The following is a 16,461-nucleotide window of genomic DNA, read 5'->3' as shown; positions in this document are numbered from 1 at the left end:
GTCCGTGCGCCACAACTACTGAGCCTGCACTCTAGAGCCCGCGAGCCAAAACTACTGAGCCCACGTGCCACAACTGCTGAAGCCCGCACGCCTGGAGCCCATGCTCCACAATAAGAGAAGCCACCGCAATGAGAAGCCCGCGCACTGCAACGAAGAGTAGCCCCCACTCGTTGCAACTAGGGAAAGCCCGTGTGCAGCAACAAAGACCCAAAGCAGCCGAAAATAAATAAATAAATAAATTTAAAATAAAATAAAATAAAGTTAGGTCTGTCTAACTCTAAAGCCCACATTCATTCCTCGGCCCATGTGTTATCTTCCTTTGTGACAACATACCATAAATCTATATATCCCAGAAAAAATAGTCATAAATTATGATAGAACCAAGATATAAAATGTGTTAGGAAAACAACTAAGCTGTAATGAAGGCTAACCTTTCTCTTTACCTAAAACTCTAGGCCTATTTAAAGTCCTAAAAAAAAAAAAAAAAGTCCTGTCAAATCTTTCAAACTTAAAAAAAAGAGAGGTTGATTCTTGTGTTCTGAATATAAGAAAAACACTGAGAACTACCTTTTCTCATAACAACGACCCTAGAAAAATCCAAATGGAAAAAAATATGGAGACATGTTCTACCTCATTAATAATGATAATAAAAAATTACGACTATAAAAATAAAATAACACGAAATGTCAAAACCCAATAGTGACAGGTTTTGGGGTAAAATACTAATATTGTTGTAGACTAGTACAATATTTTGGTAAAGTAATATGGCAAATACATCTTAAGTGTCAAAAATGATAATATTCTTTGACTCAGTAATCCCATTCCTAGGAATTTATCCCAAGGAAACAAATCAAAGATATAATATTAACAAAGTTGACCCCTTGTGGTATTATTTATAATTCAGAAAGAGTCAAAATATCCAGTAATGAGGAAATAGATAATCAATTATAATAAATAAATTTAATGACTATTTTTAAGCACTAAAAATTACAAATATGAAGAATATATGGCAACATAAACAATAATTATAAAATCTTAGTTAAAAAAGGAAAAACATAAAATTCTATATACACTATGATTACTACTTCATAATACCAACCAATCTATCTATATTTAAAAAACAACTATGAATTAAAGCAGGAACAAAATATTTGCACAAATGGAAAGTAATGAGTATATTGTTTTCCCTTTAAAAATGTCCTTAACTATTTTTGTCATGCCTTTTTCAACTATAAAAAACTTTGAAGAGTTGCAAAAAAAGTAGAGTTCCTGTATACCTTTCATTCATCTTCCCTTAATGTTAGTATCTTATCTCACATAACCATAGTACAATTATCAAAAGTAAGAAATTAACATTAGTACAATACCATTAACTAAATTACAGACTTTATTTGGATTTCAACTTTTTTTCCACTAATACTGTTTTTCTGTTTAGGGATCCGATTCAAGATCCTACAAGGCAATTAGTTGTAGTGTCTCCTCAGTCTCCTCCAAACCGTGACGATTCTTCAGTCTTTCCTTGTCTTTCACGATCTAGCACATCTCCAATTCTTAAACTTTCATCCAGTAATTTTAGCATCTATTGGTGGATCTTGCCTGTAGCAATTACTATCAATACTACTGTGGTGTTGACATGGTGATTTTCTGTTACCATAATTCCTTCACTTTATTAATTGGAATTCTATAAGAGCAGCCCCTTCCCTCCCACTTATTAATTTATTCAGTTACTTCATGACATTAATTTTATTCTTTGGGTTATAATCCAATAGTATTATTATTAGTTTTTTTGCTCAATGTTAGGTGGTTTTAATAAGAACTTAAAAAAAAAAAAAACGAGTAAATAAACTGCATCTTACATAACAGGATACAAGTAAGAGAAACAATCACAGATACAACAAAATGTATCCATCACTACAGTGACCCAATTAGAAGACTGCTGCCTACCTGACATGAGCTTCTTCAGCAGTTTCTGGCTCTTGTTTGAGTCACGCTGTAAAATATCCTGTTCTTCACGAGTACATACCTATAAAGTAATAAGAGTAAGACACATGATCCAATAGTTAAATGATAGTGTTTGCTTGATATACTTAAAAAGTAACCTCAAATTACACATTAGATACGGCAATAAAATAGACTGTCAGTGTTTTTTAATCCAGACAAATATACCAAAAAAAAAGTATACCCAAATGAGTTTTGCCCTAGTCTCTTTCCATTTCTCCCTTCTTTTATGAACCATACAAAAAACTGATCTCACTACAAGTGTCCCTGAATGACAGTTAAAAAAAAAATCTAACCTACTTTCAAAAGATAAAGATTTGCCACCACTGAGAATATTGAAAAAATATACAAGACTTTTTTTTTTTATAGCCTTCCAGTTCTAATCGTGAAATCCAAGTCTTACAAGAGAATTGCTAAGCAAGTGTCTTATTTATTTATTTATTTATTTATTTTTGGCTGTGCCATGCGGCATGCGGGATCTTAGCTCCCCGACCAGGGATTGAACCCATGCCCCCTGCAATGGAAGCAGGGAGTCTTAACTACTGGACAGCCAGGGAAGTCCCGCAAGTGTCTTATTAAAAAGAGCCAGAAAAAGAAGCAGTGAAAACTAGTCTAGATTTTATATGTATTTTGCTTCTTTGCCTTCAAACATTACCTGCTTATAAAGTAATAAACACATTAAGCAAAGAAAAAGTTCTGTTTATTATAAAATCACTAGAAGTGTAAGAAGGGAGGTTACTTAAACGCAGAAGGGGTTACTTAAAAACAATTTCATATTAAGTTTATGAAACTGCAAGACCTCAAGGCCAATCTGCTTTACATCACTCTTGTTTCTTGAACCAAAGGATCCAAGGGACCTAACAGGAAACACTGTACTTGTTAGCAGTTGCCTGAGTGGCACACAGCAGCTGTAGGGTGTTTCTCTAGAGAAAAGCCCCACATGGGAAGACATTTACTGCTGTTTTATGAACATTTTTGATGTTAGATACTACATTTTTCAGGTCATCCATTGTCTATCAGCTTATTATCTGAGTATATTAAAAAATTAAAGGCCCCACCAGAGAAGGGAAAACAAAGCAACACAAAATGTATACCTTCACCAATACCAAATGCCATTGCTTCTGCCAGTCAGCTCAACTGGCAGAATAAGCCTTCCAGACAACTCACTAGGGTGTTTGTAAAAGAGTCATTACAACTACACTTTTGAGGTCACTTACTCAGATAATGAGGAGCTATAAAAAGGAGGTGTTCTGGAAAAAGAAGCTATAGACTTGAGGATTACATCACAGTGGGTCTGTAACCCTAGGAATATGAGCCACATCTGAAGACTGACAAAAATTTTTGACATTTCAGGCCCTGAAGTTTTCCTGAACTGAACTTAATCTGACACAAGACTTGGATCCCTCAACAAGGTATGTTCTCAAAACGCTTCTCACAAATAGGCTTCAGTTCTAGGATATCAACTTGGGTTTTTGACTAAAGTTCCTGCTACAAGAATTTACTGGTGGCACAACAATGTAAATCAACTATACTTCAATAAAAAAAAATAAAATTAAAAAAAAAAAAAGAATTTACTGGACACCTTAGGGAAGAAATTTACTAAGAAAAAGAGAAATTACTAGGGGTGTGAATGTCCCTATGTATAAAACTGAAGAGTAGTAAAATAGGAAAGAGACAATTTACCAGAGTACCACAGAACAAGCAGGGGCCAGAACCCTCTTGCTCACAGACGATACGCCCACAGATCAGACAGTTATTGATCAGCTTGTGCTTCTGGCCCAGGCAATCACAAGTGTGGCGACCAGGGATCAGGACTGCAAGCTTGTCCTGTCCCTCTTTTGTATATAAACTGACAAACTTCGTCTTCTTCTTCAAGGAGCTGCTGTTCTCTTGTGCCTAATCGTAAAAAGATATCAGAAATAACATCAAATAATTAATGACAATGAAAACAGTCAAGAGAGAAAAACCTCAGTTCTGTTCAATAATAACTTATACCCTCCCCAGCAACCATGAAAGAAGGAAGTAGGAGAAATACAAATGAGTCATAATCAAGGGTCTAAGGAAAGATTATGCCCTAGAAAAACTAGCTAATATACTCTGCTTTTTCTGCTAGTAGCTGTCAGCCCTGTATTATAGCTGGTGGAAGGTAAATGTAGCAATAAAAGCTGTTTATGTGACATGTTTAGGTATAGCTAAATTGGAGATCATAGAAAACAAAAATGCCTCTAAAAGCAGATGATATTCACAGATCTGGAAATAAGAACAATCAGTAAAGTAAGAAAAATCTATAAAATATTGACTCAATAAGAAAAAGACAGATAACACAGTGGAAAAATGGGCAAAGGACCTAAACAGGAACTTCATAAAAGAAGATCTCCAAACAGCCAACAGACACATGAAAAGGTGCTCAACTTCATCAGTCATCAAGATAATACAGAATAAAACCACAGTGTAATACCACTGCGTACCAACCAGAATAGCTAAATTGAAAAGACAGAAAATACAGAGTGTTGGCAAGGATATAGAACAATTAGAACTCTCACACACCGTTCGTGGGAGTGTAAACTGGTATCTACTAAAGCTGAGCATATGTATATCCTGTGACCCAGCAATTCACCTCTTGGACATATACTCAACAGAAATGAGTAAATATGTTCAACAAAAGACATATACAAGAACATTCATTGCAGCATTAGAATTGGAAAACTACCCAAATGTTCAACAGTAGATTGAATATTCACTTAACAGAATGCTATACAGCAATGAGATAAACCATGTGACACAAAAGAGTATATACTATTTAACTCCATTTATACAAAGTTCACAAGCAGGCAAAACTAATCTATGATGTTCAAAGTCAAAATGGTGTGTTCCCTTGGGAGGGTTATCATTGTGGGGCACATGGGAGTTTTTTAGAGGAATGGTAATGTTTTATTTCTGTCTATACAGGTATGGTCTGTTTGTGAAAATCCATTTATTCACTTCTGTATGTATGTTATAAAACTTTAAAAAGAGAACTATATCAGCCTCTGCCTTAGTCCATTCTGGCTGCTGTAACAAAATATCACAGACTAGGTAGCTTATAAACAACAGAAACTTATTTCTTATAGCTCTGGAGGCTGAAGGTCCAGGTTCAGGGTGCAAGCATGGTTGGGCAAGGGCCCTCTTCCAGGTCACAGAAATTACTTCTTTTAGGTCACTGTGTTGTACATGGCAAAAGGGGCTAGGGACTGTGAGGTCTCTTTTATAAGAGCACTAACCCCATTCATGAGGACTCCACCCCCATGACATAAGAACCTCCCAAAGGTCCCACTTCCTAATTCACACTGGGCATTAGCATTTTAAGGTACGAATTCTGAGTGGTACACAAACATTCAGACCACAGCAGCTTTTGACACTTAAGGTGCATAGATGCCTCTCCTCTGGTGTAGTCCTACTTTCCCTTTAAATTGAGAGTTTCTCAATCATTTCCAGAGACTGAAGTTTCAAAGAAAAATCTCAGGAGTCCTAGTGGATAGGAGAGTTATAACAATGAAGGTAACAATTCTTTGGTTACTATAAAGAGAGGTAACATGCCCTAATGTCCAAAGCTAAAACTTGAGATATACAGACAGTATCAAATAAGTCAATGGAGGTAAATGTTAAAATCTAAGACAAGTGCTAAGGATGTTATCTAATTCTAGCAGGTTGCCATTTTTCAAACTGGTCAATTATACCTTTGCTCTCAGGGATGTTTGTGAGGGGAAGACTAAAATCTCTAAGCAGAAACTTCTATTTCACTCCCTTTAAAGTATCCAGTTACATTAAAATAACACATTTGAGGGATTGAGGGCTGTGCTTTGATTAGGTCTTTTATCCACAACAGGCAGCAAGTATTTATTGAGAAGGAGGAAAGACAGAGTAATAGAGGAGAGAAGGGGAGAACAGGGCAAGCCAGAAAATTCATAACATATCACTCCTCTGCCTAAAACCATTCAGAGGGGTGGGGAGGAGGGGTTAAATAATTAAAAAACAAAAAAACGAAAAACGAAAAACAAAACCACTCACTGGCTTCCTCCCATTGCGCTTAAAACTTAATCCAAGCTACTTATAATGATCTATAAAGCCTTACATATGGCCCTCAGGTGCTCTCTAGCCTCACCTACACATCATTCTTCCCCTGTCCACTATGCTCCAGCCACACAGGGCTTTTGATACTTCTGAGAACACTTTTCTCCATCGCCCCTTTGCACTTGTTATTCCCTCTTTCTGCATTGTTCCCAGCCCATCTCTTTACATACTGGTTCCTTTGCAGTGTTCAGGTCTTAGCTGTAATTTCACTCCCTCAGAAAGGCTTTCCCTGAATACCCTACCTACATTAGCTCCCACCCTTCCAATAACTGCCTATCACACTGCCCTTTTCATTTCTTTCATGTTAGTTTTCACAATATATAATTACTTCAAAAAAATTTCTTTGACTATCTTTTCTACCTCTCCTCTGAACCACTAAAATGTAAACTCTAGGAGGGCAAGAAACCTTAATGAGTCTTGTTTATTGCTATATCTCAAATGCCTAAATCAGTTCTTGACACACAACAGACATACAATAAAAACTTCTGAATAACAAATGAATTGCCTGTGAAAACTGAAGACAGATTTAAGATTTACCTACATGTCCAAAAATGGAACTGGACATACAGTTTGACCATCATTTTTCATGGTTCCAGATCTTCAAATTCGCCTACTTGCTAATATTTATTTGTAACCCCCAAATCAATACTCCAGGTGCTTTCACAGGCATTCACGGACATGCATAGAATGGCAAAACATTTGAGTCACCAAATGCACACGTTTCCAGCTAAGGTTGAGCAATGCAGTGATCTGCCTTCTTGCTTCAGCTCTCATACTGTAAACAAGTATCCTAAGTCTGTTTAGTGCCATTTCTTTGCATTTCTGTGCTTTTTGTTGGCAATCTCACCATTTAATATGGCCCCCATGTATAATAGGAAGTGCTATCTAATGTTCCTAAGCACAAGAGGCTGTACCTTATATGGAAAGTAGGTATATTACATGAAAGGATGCTCAACATCATTAATTATCAGAGAAATGCAAATTAAAACCACAATGAGATATCACCTCACACCTCTCAGAATGGCTATCATGAAAAAGACCACAAATTACAAATGTTGGTGAAAATGTGGAAAAAAGGGAACCCTCATACACTGCTGGTGGGAATGTTAACTTGGTATAGTCACTGTGGAAAACAGTATGGAGGGGCTTCCCTGGTGGCACAGTGGTTAAGAATCCACCTGCCAATGCAGGGGGCATGGGTTCAAGCCCTGGTCCAGGAAGATCCCACATGCCACGGAGCAACTAAGCCCGTGCACCACAACTACAGAGCCTGCGCTCTAGAGCCTGCGAGCCACAACTACTGAGCCTGCAAGCCACAACTACTAAAGCCCGCGTGCCTAGAGCCCATGCTCTCCAATGACAAGCCACTGCAATGAGACGCCTGTGCACCGCAACGAAGAGTAGCCCCAGCTCGCCACAACTAGAGAAGGCCTGCACACAGCAACAAAGACTCAACACAGCCAAAAATAAATAAAATAAAATAAATAAATTAAAAAAGAAAAGAATACAGTATGGAGGTTTCTCAAAAAACTAAAAGTAGAACTACCATATGACCCAGCAATTCCACTCCTGGGTATATATCCAAAAAAAAAATGAAAACACTAATTTGAAAAGATACATATACCCAATCTCATATCAACATTATTTACAACTGCCAAGATATGGAAGCAACCTAAGTGTCCATCAACAGATAAATGGATAAAGATGTGGTATATATACACAACGGAATACTATTCAGTCATAAAAAGAATGAAAAATTGCTATTTGCAACAACATGGATGGACTTGAAGGGTATTATGCTAAGTGAAATAAGTCAGACAGAGAAAAACAAATACTGTATGATATCACTTATATGTGAAATCTAAAAAATAAACTAGTGAATATAACAAAATAGAAACAGACTCACAGATATATAGAGAATAAAAGATAGGGGTAGGGGATTAAGAGGTACAAACTATTATGTATAAAACAAATAAGTTACAAGGATACATTGTACAACACAGGGAATATAGTCAATATTTTATAATAACTATATGTGGAATGTAAACTTTAAAAATTGTGAATCACCAGGAATTCCCTGGCAGTCCAATGGTCAGGACTCCATACTTCCACTGCAGGGGGCAAGAGTTCAATCCCTGGTGGGGGAATTAAGATCCTGCAAGCCCCCCAAAAATAAATAAAAATTAAAATTAAAAAAATAAAATAAAATAAAAATTGTGAATCACTATGTTGTATATCTATAACATATAATATTGTCCACCAACTATAATTCAATAAAAATTAATAAATAATAATAATAAAAAAGAAAGGTATATTAGATAAGCTTTCTTCAGGCACGAGTTACAGTGCTATTGGCTTTGACTTCAATGTTAATGATCAACAATATATATTAAATAAAGTGTCTTTAAACAGAAACACACATAAAATGAGGTTATGTTTTGATTGGTTGATGGAAATGTGATCAGAGGCTCCCAGAAACCTAACCCTGTATTTCCCCTAGGAACAATGGTTCTGTATACACCACGGCTTTAAAAAGAAATGAGCAGGCTTCCCTAGTGGCTCAGTGGTTAAGAATCCGCCTGCCAATGCAGGGGACACGGGTTCAAGCCCTGGTCCGGGAAGATCCCACATGCTGCGGAGCAACTAAGCCCGTGCGCCACAACTGCTGAGCCTGCACTCTAGAGTCCACAAGCCACAACTACTGAGCCTGTGTGCCACAACTACTGAAGTCCACGCACCTAGAGCCTGTGCGTCACAGCAAGGGAAGCCACTGCAATGAGAAGTCCGTGCACCGCAGTGAAGAGTAGCCCCTGCTCCCCGCAACTAGAGAAAGCCCACGCACAGCAACGAAGACCCAACGCAGCCAAAAATAAATTAATTAATTAAATAAATTTATAAAAAAAACAAGAAATGAGCTGCATGATATCCCACCAAATGAGGGAACAATAATTTATTTAATCTGTCTCTTACTGCTAAAAAATCAGGTCAGCTCATATTTTCAATATTATAAATAACATTATACAGAACATACATTTTTTGTGTGTATTTCTGATTACTTTGTTAGATATTTAAGTCATATTAATAAGTCAGACGTATATGAACATTTCCACAGTTCTTGATATATGCTGCCAAACTGCCCCCAGAAAGCTTAAACCAATTTACATTGCCACCAGTAGTGTATAGGAGGTTCCTGTTTTAATACAACTTCATCATCACTGTATCTGTTTTTAAAATCTTTGAGGGACTTCCCTGGCAGTCCAGTGGTTAAGACTCCAAGCTTCCACTGCAGGGGGCGCAGGTTCAATCCCTGGTCCAGGAACTAAAATCCCGCACGCTGCATGGCATGGCCAAAAAAATTTTTTTAAATAAAATCTTTGACAATTTGATATGCCATATCTCAGGGATTTAATGTGTATTTATTTGATTACTAGTAAAGTAACCAACCATCCTTGTTTGCCCAGGACTTAGGGGAAATCTCAGAATACAGGACTTTTCAGTGCTAAAACCAGGAGAGTCCAGGCAATTAGGGTGACAAACTGGACTCCTTAATTACTAGTAAAGATAAACATTTTTAATGTTTATTGGTCATTTGTGTTTTTTCTTTCGCTTCTGATAGTCTTTGCTCATTTTATTCCAATTAATAAAAGGCTTAAGACTATTTTTTTTAAGTTCACATTATTTTGGAAACCCTTTTCCATGTTTTTTTGCATGGTCATCACTCAGAATTTTTTGATCACTACTCTTCCATCTTAGCATAATTAACTATTCCCTTCTGCTGGGAAATTTAGCTTGTCAAATTGCCCTGAATATAAATATTTCTGCTTACCTCACAGGGCTATTTTTAGAGCCAAGAGAGAATATGAAAGAGCTCTAAATGCTAAATAATGATGATGATGATGGGTAGTGAATGGCCTAAAATAGGAACGCTCTTAAAACAGCTAGAATTGTGCATTCTTTTAGTACAAAGCCACAAAAAATGTTGAAATTGAAGTCCTGGTGTATTTCATTAAATATTTTCTATCACATCTATCTATCTATCTATAATCTCTAAGCGAAGAAGTCCCTTTTTTTTTTAAATAAATTTATTTATTTAATTTATTTATTTTTGGCTGCAGTGGGTCTTTGTTGCTGCGCATGGGCTTTCTCTAGTTGCAGGGAGTGGGGGCTACTCTTCGTAGTGGTGCGAGGGCTTCTCATTGCGGTGTCTTCTCTTGTTGTGGAACACAGGCTTTAGGCACGTGGGCTTCAGTAGTTGTGTCACACGGGCTCAGTAGTCATGGCTCGCGGGCTCTAGAGTGCAGGCTCAGTAGTTCTGGCGCACGGGCTTAGTTGCTCTGCGGCATGTGGGATCTTCCCGGACCAGGGCTCGAACCCGTGTTGCCTGCATTGGCAGGTGGATTCTTAACCACTGTGCCACCAGGGAAGCCCGAAGATGTCCTTTTAATACTTATTTAATCAGGTTGTCAAAAAATATCTACCATATAGAAAGTAATATGTTATCATTATCACTCTCTAAAATTCATGCATTTGTTGAAAAGTTGCCATTCTAGACCAATTTATACCCTTTGCTCTATGAAATGTATCAGTTGTTTGCTCTTCTCCATATAGCCAGAAAAGCCTCATTTTCTAAGCACTCACCTTGGCCAAATCAAAAGGTGTTTTGACCTCTATGGTTGTATCAGGTTCAGTAAATGCAGGAACTTCCTGTCTGTTTCTCCCTTTCCGCCTACTCCTCTTTAGCTGGTCTCCTGACCTCTGCCCATCTAAAATTTCTTTAAAGAAGAAGACAAAAAAAAAAAAAAAAAAAAAAATATATATATATATATATATATATGTACATAGATAGATTGGAAATAGTAGGATTCATTGGTGAATTAATAGCTAATAAAGAGAAGGCAATGCTTAATATTTAGAGTCAAGATAAGAAGTCAGGCAGGTTTTCAAATTATATTTTCCTCTCAAATCAGAATTAAATTTAAACCATCATTTTCAAGATTGTAGTCAATAATAAAGACTACTGGCTAAAATTAAATTAAAGGGAATTCCCTGGCAGTCCAGTGGTTAGGACTCTGCATTTTCACTGCCAAGGGCCTGGATTCATTTCCTGGTGCGGGAACCAAGATCCCGCAAGCCGTGCGGCACACCCAAAAAAAAAAAAAAAAGTTTAATTAAAATCTGATATTTTAGACTGTATAATAATAATGACTTATTTAGTTTGGTGCTCATCTTTTGTACTGTTTAACTTAATAGTTACTTCTAAATGCTGTTCATACTAAAACTGGTCAACATTTACTTACATTCATGTATACACATAACTAAAGTTTTTCTTTAATCTATGTATAAATTTTTCAAGTTATTCTGAAGCCACATTTGTATCTATAAACAAGTATTTTTGTGATATTTTCTAAGTTGAAAAAGTCTGAACTAAAACAATACTCATTACAGATCAAGTAGAACTGAACTAAAAACATGTATACATATGATTCTGCTTAAGTTAGTCATGAGGAAATACGGGTGACAGAACATACCAGGTCCTATAAACCAGCTAATTTACCAATATTTCAACCTTTACTTTAACTTACTTAAGTTAATTACATTAACTTAACTTACCATCTTTTTTGAAGGACTGCTGCAGAGCATCAGAAATCAGCTCCTGATCATTCTTTTGCCATTTAGTTACAAGCTCTTCTATGAATTGACCTTTTCTGCCCTCATTTCCCTGAAGAAGGTCAGTAACATATTCTCGTAGCTCTTCAGCACTCTCAATTGACAAAACATACCTCAAGAAGCAAAGAAATAAGTTGTTAAAACAAGGCTAGCTTATACTATGTTTTTCAATAATCGTAACAGAGATCAAGGTAGTAAAAAACATTCATTAATCCATTAGAGTGTTTATTTTGAGCCAAGTCCTAGGTTAGATGTTAGGGATATAAATTTGATTAGAACAAAGACTCTGACCTCAAGTAGTTCATAATATAACCTTCATGTAATCTTCTTGTATTTCTAGAATCAAATCAGTGTTTTGAAGATAGGTTTGTGGAGCTGTCCTTAACATAGGAATACTTTCTAACCTAAATGGGAAAAGAATGAAAAAGAATAGACACATGTACATGTATAACTGAATCACTATGCTGTACACCTGAAACTAACACAACATTGTTAATCAACTACATTCCAATATAAAATAAAAATTTTTTAAAAATTTACAGTGTACTAAATAAGTGTTTGTTTTACTATTTTTTAAATTTCTCTATTCTGACAGCAGGATAGTTTTTAATATTTTGACAAACATTTTTGAAGGTCATGGAATAATCAAAAATTTCCCCATTTTTTTATTAAGACCATTTTATTAAGATTTTTTTATTGCAGATTGCATGGTCATTTTTACGGTTCCATACTACTGTGCAAAGCAAGGACTACTTATGTCTTGACTGAGGGATGGTTACAAGGCTATATATACTTGTCAAAACTCATCAAATTTTACATTTAAAACAAGTGACTTGAATAAAAATTACATCTCAAAAAAACTGTTAAAAATAACTGTTATTAAAAAAAAAAAAGAATACTTTCCATAACCACACATCTGCAGTCATTATATTTTCCTAGGAAAAATACAAATTATTTCATCTTTATACTGCAAAACCTAAAATTTCTTTTTTGCTAAAAATATGAATATATACTACAAGCTAACCAGTTACTGATTTAACATTCTTAAAAATTATAAATCAAGATCAGCATCACATCAGAATGAGCAGATCTATTTTAAGAAAATGGTATGAAGGGTTCCTAAAAGTGAAATGGGGTGGGAGTACAAGTCAGTACAACTTTTCTATAAATCAAGCAGCCAATGTATTTAAAGTGCCTTAAAAAGAATCCAATAATTCCATTTACAGAACTCTCTAAGAAATAAGAGACACAGGAAAGTTTATGCAAAAAGATTAACTACATCATTATTTGAGTTAGTGAAAAACTGGAAACTATTTAAAACATTCATCAATGAAAGGGGCAAATGAATTCAAGTTTTTGGACTTTACAAAATATAATATGCGACCACAAAAACTGAAATTTTTGAATAATTATTATTTTTAAAAAATCACTGACTTGTTTATTTTACTTTATTATTATTATTATTTTTGGCCATACCATGCAGCTGTGGGATCTTAGTTCCCCAATCAGGGATTGAACCTGTGCCCTTGGCAGTGAAAGCACGGAGTCCTAACCAATGGACTGCCAGGGAATTCAGTAATTCAGTAATTTCTCAGTAATTATTATTACTTGAGAAAATGCTCTCATATAAAGTGAAATAGTAGGACAGACTGTACAGCATATGATCCCAATTGCTATAAAAGGAATGTACATATCCATACACTTATGTGTAGAAAAAAGGCTAGAAGGTTATACACCAAAATGATTACCACTAAGAGAGATGATTAAAAAGAGTTTGGGTTTATTTTTATTTTCTTTTTTTCCCTACAATGAATATATTTTGAAAATGTATTATAATATGCATAGGAAAAAACACTAAGAGAGAAATGATGGTTATCTCTGGGTTGTGGTATTATTGTAATCTTTGTTTCCTCCTTTAAGCTTTTCTGATTTTTTTAGTTTTCTACAGGGACTATGTCACGTCGTTAGAGAAGTAAGAAGTGAAAAAATTAAGATATCAGACCATGAAAGCATTATATGATCTGAAGAAACTGTAAAGTAGATACACTGGTATGAAATGTAAGAAAAATTATTACAATAATGCTATATCCTTTAAATTAAAAAAAAATCATGTAATTGTCCCATCCTTGGTAGTACATGTACTGGGTTCTTTTCCTAATGTGGTGGTGGATTTGCAGAGTTACAATCTATAAATGAATAAACCTGTGCCTTTGTGCCTCTTTAAGAGCATCTTCTAATCCATCACAAAATTTTTAAAAAAATACACAACTGTTTTTCAGGACTTTCAAGGTTTAATCAACTTGATCCCCAAACTTACCAGGCCCCATTAAAAGATTAATTGGCATCAAGAACTCACAGAGCTGCAAGGAACCTCAAGGATCATTTAACTCTGGAGTATTCAAACCACTAGGGAATTATTTAAAGAGTTTCAGAAACAATTGAATAAATGTCATTTAACTATTTAACAAAGTATAATAAAGAACAACATATATTCAAATGTGTTATGTACCAAATCTTAACAAAATAGATTCATCCAAAACATGAACTAATGCAGATTGTGGAACAAAGTTTATTTTGCTAACTCTGTGCATAGACCTTAAGGTCTCATAAATGTATCACTGATTAGGAAGGTAGTAGCTCTGTGCTGTCTTTTTTTTTTTTTTTTAATAAATTTATTTTATTTATTTATTTTTGGCTGTGTTGGGTCTTCGTTGCTGTGTGCGGGCTTTCTCTAGTTGCAGTGAGCAGGGGCTACTCCTCGTTGCGGTGCGCGGGCCTCTCATTGCAGTGGCTTCTCTTGTTGCACAGCACGGGCTCTAGATGCGTGGGCTTCAGTAGTTGTGGCACGTGGGCTCAGTAGTTGTGGCTCACGGGCTCCAGAGCGCAGAGCTCAGTAGTTGTGCCACATGGGCCTAGTTGCTCCGCGGCATGTGGGATCTTCCCGGACCAGGGCTCGAACCCATGTCCCCTACACTGGCAGGCAGATTCTCAACCACTGCACCACCAGGGAAGCCCTGTGCTGTCTTTTAAAAACATTCAGGCTGCTCATGTCAAATTGTTCTAGCTAGCACACTAGTATAGTACACCTAGGTAATTCTCAATTAATATCAGGCAAGAAAAGGCACAGCAAATTTACACAGCCAACACTTTCATTGTGCCATCATAGCCTGTTGTGCAATAACTAGTGAAAACCTAGGAAGTGGTTCCAATAGCATTATATTATAGGTAGCTTTAGGGCTTATTTTAAGTTTTGAATAATTCTTGTCTAACTTATATTTATAAATATTTTTAAATGCAAGCAGGTGTACAGCCATACTTATTGCTTCAACTTTAAAACAGAAATTTCTGATCACTCCTCTTTTAAGGGTGTGGATAAGTTTAACTGAGGAAAACCTAAGGCTGCACAATGAGCTATTAAACCACAATCTATGAGACTTAGGAATTTTCCTAATACTGTGTAAGCAACAAAATACAACTGGATTCTGAGACTGAGAAGATTGCAACTATTCATACTCCATTGTTGATTCATCAAAAATAGACTCAATCTTTTTTTTTTTTTTAACTGATTGACTTTTTTCTGTTTGGTATATTACAAAGCTTCATTATTTCATTTGACAGCATTCCACTACTTTAAAAAATGCCTGAAAGCTACTTAACCTGATCTTGCCTTCAAACAAGGGTAAAGCCAAGCCATACAATTTGGCTGTGCTTTTTTTGTCTCTTTAAAAAATATTTTTTGTCAATTTTTTTAAATTGATGTATAGTTGATTTACAATATTGTGTTAGTTTCAGGTGTACAGCAACGTGATTCAGTTACATATTTTTTTTTCAGATTCTTTTCCACTGTAGGTTATTACAAGATATTTAACGTAGTTCCCTGTGCTATACAGTAAATCCTTGTTGTTTAACTATTTTATAAACAGTAGTGTGTATCTGTTAATTTCATACTCCTAATTTATCCCCCCCCTTTCCCCCATAAGTTTGTTTCTATGTCTGTTGAGTCTGTTTCTGTTTTGTAAATAAAATCATTTGTGTTATTTTTTAGATTCCACATATAAGTGATATCATATATTTGCTTAACTGAGTTTTTTTTGATAGTCTATTCCAGTGTTCAAAATAATCCTCTAAAATTGGCTCTCTTAACTCTCTCCTTGTCAACAAGTCTATTTTCTCCCAAAATCAGAAATTCACCTTACTTCCTACAAAAGCCCTAGAACTGCAATTTAGGTTTCAGCGACAATGAGCAAGGAACCAAATCAAGAAACACTTCCAGGTTCTTTAAGTCCAATTTTTGCAGAAGTTTTTCCCTCCTCCTGAACTCTGCACTGCCACCTACCCATCTTTTAGTTCTCAAGTTAAATTCATCCCTTGCAGTTAACCTTACGAGTTTCTCAAATCTTAATGAGAGTCCTTTTTCCTATGCTCCTCGATACACTGCACTTCCCCCACCTCCTCACTCATCAACCGTCTTTGTTGTCCTGGCATGCAGTATCGCCAAAAAAAGAAAAGTTAAATCAGTTGAAAGCAGATATTAAATCATGTCACCATTTCCACTTCATTACAATCATAACGCGTTATTAAAGATAATCTCTGCTAATTTTTCATTTTACAGACGAGGAAACTAAGGTACAAAGATGGAAAATTAAGTTGCCTAAGGCTCCAAAACTGGTGAATGACCACAGAAAA

The 16,461-nt window shown here is 35.7% G+C and overlaps 1 protein-coding gene across 2 annotated transcripts in view; it reads right to left on the bottom strand.

The window, feature by feature from the left end:
- The window catches only part of TRIP4 (thyroid hormone receptor interactor 4), a 67,492-nt gene that overhangs the window by 50,438 nt on the left and 593 nt on the right, over nt 1-16,461 (bottom strand). For both annotated transcript variants that reach the window (XM_068536515.1, XM_068536506.1), the window contains exons 2-5: nt 11,719-11,888; nt 10,747-10,880; nt 3,682-3,894; nt 1,945-2,023 (exon numbers count right to left, since the gene is read on the bottom strand). In XM_068536515.1, the coding sequence (XP_068392616.1) occupies nt 1,945-2,023; nt 3,682-3,894; nt 10,747-10,880; nt 11,719-11,888 (596 nt within the window). The remainder of the gene's footprint in view (nt 1-1,944; nt 2,024-3,681; nt 3,895-10,746; nt 10,881-11,718; nt 11,889-16,461) is intronic.

The sequence above is a fragment of the Eschrichtius robustus genome, chromosome 1 (genome assembly GCF_028021215.1).
Source record: "Eschrichtius robustus isolate mEscRob2 chromosome 1, mEscRob2.pri, whole genome shotgun sequence".
NCBI lineage: Eukaryota > Metazoa > Chordata > Mammalia > Artiodactyla > Eschrichtiidae > Eschrichtius > Eschrichtius robustus.
Note: the sequence above shows the minus strand (reverse complement) of the source record. Positions and strands in the feature narration are given on the sequence as shown.